General features: G+C 27.6%; 1 protein-coding gene across 1 annotated transcript; it reads right to left on the bottom strand.

Moving 5' to 3' along the window:
* Window positions 1–1,931: 1,931 nt before the first annotated feature.
* LOC112502895 lies at window positions 1,932–2,694 on the bottom strand. Its single transcript, XM_025106914.1, has one exon. The coding sequence runs from the start codon at window positions 2,638–2,640 to the stop codon at window positions 2,113–2,115; it is 528 nt and encodes a 175-aa protein (XP_024962682.1). The 5' UTR covers window positions 2,641–2,694; the 3' UTR covers window positions 1,932–2,112.
* Window positions 2,695–4,702: the final 2,008 nt, after the last annotated feature.

The raw sequence follows: 4,702 nt of genomic DNA, 5'->3' as shown, positions 1-4,702 counted from the left end.
TTGATTAAAAAATATATTGTAATTAATATATTTTTAATTTAAAATTTTATTTGTAATTGATATAATTTTGATAGTCGTCATTATTGGTTATAGATTATCAAATACCTAGAATACATTTTCAACTTGTCATTTATCTAATAATTAGTTTCAAATTTCAACAATAATACAAAAATACGGTCATCTTTAGTTTCCGTAGATTAAATTCAATTAATAATTAAGATTGATACTCACAGTCCTAAACTTTTTATTTGATTCTTACATGATTTAACCTCTATATATGATATGATATAATATAAATATAATATAAGACGAAATACGTTCATCATCTAATTGGTGGTTTAAATAAATAGTTTTTTTTGATAAATAAATGAATTAACCAAACGACCCTCGACTTAAAAGATTATATCAAATTAATGGTGTTAGAAAGAGGGATTTAAATTGAAACAAAATGATTTTGTGTATATAGCTCCTCTGAAATATATGAGCGATATTTAAACAAAGCGTAAGGACAAACAGTGTAATTACTCTAAAGAAATTTATAGGCGATTTTCATTGAAAATGACAAATCATATTTTATTGTGATATTTTCGTTTCTCTTTCCTTATATTGAATTTTTAAAAACGATATATGTATTTAAAGATAACATGTTTTGAACGGGATTAAATAATTGAATGACGTGGAGATAGTCAAGTCAGCCCTTTTTGACCTTTTCCCATATATACCATCAATTTTGGATTCGCTATTTATAGTATTTATAAATAAACATTTATATAAATCAATCGATAGCGATTTCTCGAGCCTTTGAATTATTACCTTATCTACTACCTAACCTTCAAAAGTCGTAGTTTCTTAAGTAAATGGATTTGCAGTGACATGCTTGTTATGCCTTTACAAGCCTTCATATAAGTAACGCACTATAAATTTGTATATATCCACACGAGTCCAATTTTCTTTTAGAATATATAATAATAGTTTTAAAAAATTAGTAATAAAAGAGACATAAAAATATTAGTATTTAATAGGACTAGAATTTTTTTATTAATTATTAAAAATCCAAACATGTATTAAAAGGGTTAATTTGTTGCTCATTATATAGTATTATTTAATGTTTTTCTAAGTTTTTTTTTTATCTAAAACCGATGTTTAAAACTACTTGCCTCGAAAACTTTGATATATATTCTTCATAATTTATCTCCGATCGACTTTCTTGATTATTCCATTCTCGCGTGAATTCTATTTTTATATTAGAACATAATAGATCTTTTTGTTATTAGCTAACAAAACCCTCATCTTTTGAAAAAATTACCAACCATATAAGACGATACATCTTATATTTATATTTAGAATAATAAAACTATAATTGTTTTTCTCATAATTGTTCATTATTATCTAATATTGACCGGATGAATCTTATGTACTCTCCATGATGAAAAATATTGAACTTCTAAATCACTAAATGACCAAAATATCCAATCTAATCCATTACAATTGAGTAACCTTTTTTACCGAGTAATTGTAACATGATCGGTCTAGATCATATGAAAAAAAAAACCAAAATTTGGTTACCTACACTGGATGTATTGGAAGTGTAGCTGTGAAATTCAATTTGATATATCTCTATTTTAAAGCGATAATTCGAACCCTTAATCCGATGTTGCATTTTATTCTCTGTCACATGCTATTTTATTCCATGAGTTTGTGTGGTTTTAAGAATGAGAAATAGTCTCCAACTAGTTATTGAATTTTATGAATTACTCTTATGTTTTATAGGTATCAACACCTTCAACACATTTGAATGTGTTAATGAGTTGGTTATAAGTTAATTTTCATAAGTTCTTGAAGTTTTAATAAAGTTATACATATATAACAATAAGTTTTAAACTTGAATTTTATAGTGATTTTAAGAGTATAAGGTAATTACTTCATAATATAGCAATAACATTTGAACTTGTATGCACATACCGTTCAGATAAACAGTGACAAGGCAAATATTTACAAAACTTCATTACACAATACCAATGACACAATCGGATTTGGTCGGAGATTGCGATCCAATTTATATTCGTAATCCAAATGCTAACTCGTCGATTTTATAGAAAATACAAGTGGATGCTACTGTAAATATTGTCGAGGTTTTGTAGACATGCGATTGTAAGTACGACTCCTAGAGAATGTCGAGTCGTTATCTTCGATGAGAAGCTTGTTTCTAACAACTATATGTTCTTTCCTGAACGAAGAAACCCTGTCTTCCTCGATTCTCCCCATCCCAACACTACAACTTCTGGGCACACCTTTCTTGGATGCACATGGTTGTAGCTGTTGGCGTTGATGCTGTAGCCTGTACACATCCAAATTGGCAACTCTCAATTGGGTGGCTCTGCCGCCAATAGCAGCAGTCGATATAGACCTGACGAGAGCTCCTTCCGGCGGTATGTCGTTATCAGATAGGATGCTGGTGCTAAGGCTTCTAGGAAGTTGGTGGGAGTCGGGCGTGGCTGCTTCCATGGTCCTGAGAGGTCTGTTGTAGGTTGTGGAGAAGTTGGTGACACCTTTGACATAAAGATCCAGTGCTTTTGAAATTGCTCGTATGGGTGTTTTGATGATCTTAACCATGCTCACTTGCTTCTTTTGGCTCCTCATGATCTTTTTCTGGATTAAGAAGCAAATGTAATTGAGGCGGTTTGTAGAAAGCTTGTGAGTGAGAAAAAAGAAATGGTGGGCAGTGGTCCATATATAGAGAGGAATTGAAGAGAGAGGGGGAGGGAGGNCGAGTCTTTCGAGGAAAGATGGACAGAAAGAGTCAACATTGTTGGATTGTAATTGTACAATGTAATATGGGCAAGTGTATGATGTACGTATATGTAGACCTTTACGTTGAAGTATTAATCAATAATAAGATTATTTATGTATTTATTTTTATCACATCACATGTATCAAAAAGTATTTGTAAATATCAACTTCCAAAAGATGTCAGTCTTTTTTCCTTTATAATAAGTGCGTTAGACTCTCTTTGCTTAATTATAATTCGTTTCTTATATTTGTTTCACTTTTACACCTGAATTCCATGATATATAAATATGTATATATATTTTACTTTATTAATAATATAGTAATGTATTATTAACTTTAAATAATAAAAAATATTTTTAATATAATATATAGTTGTAGTAGGGAACTGGAAGATAGTTGTAACAAAGTACTCTCGCATTTATTTGTAAACAAATAACTCTTTATGTTAATTTAGAGGCCGTTTATCAAACACTTATCCAGTAAGTACTTATCGGTAAAATTTAACATTATCATTTACTTATCGAGTAAGATTTTAGTCCACCAAAATGGTATCGTGTGCAACAATTTACTCGGTAAGCGCTTATCGTGGTAAGATTTCGTCACTTACCGGGTAAGACTCTTGGTCTTTGTCTCGCTCTTACTGGGTAAGATTCTTGGTCCTTATCATATTCATCCAGTAAGGTAATGTAACTTGGTGTTACCCGAGTTAGTGTTTGGTAAACGACCCCTTAGTATGATTGAAGATTCTCTGAAACCTTTGGTAAAACTTACAAAAATAACTTATTAACATATAATCTTTTATAATTTAAGTTTATCACTTATTATTGTATAAATATTATTTCATGAATCTTCACGTTTGAATTCAATAAAAAAACAAACTAACAAACACGTCCAAAACACAAAATATATCGATTTGATTAATATAACATAATAGAAGATAAATTTTGGATTTTTTAATAACAATTACTTTAATTTTCTATTATAAACTACTAACAACTTTTACATCCGGTTATGCTGCAGTAGCTAGTTATTGATAAATCTGTTTTTATGTAAGATTATAATATTTTTTTCCAAAAACAAACTACTTTTTATATGACAAGTTTTTAAAACTGATGAATGATTCATAAGATAATACTCTAACATATAATTAATTTGTTTTTAATTATGAGGGTTATATATTTATATTATTACTAGAAGGGTACTCGTGCAATGTCACAAGATAATTTTTCGTCTTAATGTTTCATTTTATTTTCATCTTTGTTATTATAATATGGTTTATGTGATTTTGAGAGAAATAATATTTTACTTTTGAATAAAAATATTTGAAAAAGTATATTAATATTAGTATCAAATTAACCATTTAAAAGTTCTCGTTTTTTTATACAATTTTTTTTTTATTTCAATTTGTTTGTTATACTTTAATTAAGGTCAAAATGAAGTAATTTATTTTTGACTTAACAATAAATTTTTTATAAGGATAATGATTCTGTTAAAACTTAATAATTATCTTAAATATGTTTTAAATTTTTTATATTTAAAATGAGAGGTTTATCTTGTATTTAATTATATTTATCTGCAGTTAGTTATACAAATTTAAAATGGAGCTTTAATAAGCTGTACATACGCATAATTTACTTGTAATCTTAAATTTTAAGTAATATGCATTAATACACGACACTTAATGCAAAATAATTAATGGTTTTTAAAAGTTTTTGTCAAATATTTTATAATATATTATAGATAATATTCAAATAAATGTAATATAGAAAAAAAAAATACATAGAACAATATTATGACCGATATATATATATATATATATATATATATATATATACACACACGGGAGCGTTCAAATAAAAACCACTCAATTTGTAAAAACTGTGAAAACCTCATTCAACCAATCATAATTTTT

Source organism: Cynara cardunculus, unplaced genomic scaffold, assembly GCF_001531365.2.
Source record: "Cynara cardunculus var. scolymus isolate 2C unplaced genomic scaffold, CcrdV1 Un_Scaffold_2141, whole genome shotgun sequence".
Taxonomy (NCBI): Eukaryota; Viridiplantae; Streptophyta; class Magnoliopsida; order Asterales; family Asteraceae; genus Cynara; species Cynara cardunculus.
The sequence above is the reverse complement of the archived record's forward strand: the minus strand, read 5'-3'. Positions and strand labels throughout refer to the sequence as shown.

Coding starts and splice junctions, on each gene's coding strand:
- LOC112502895 (XM_025106914.1), bottom strand. CDS start 2,640: ATGAGGAGCCAAAAGAAGCAAGTGAGCATGGTTAAGATCATCAAAACA.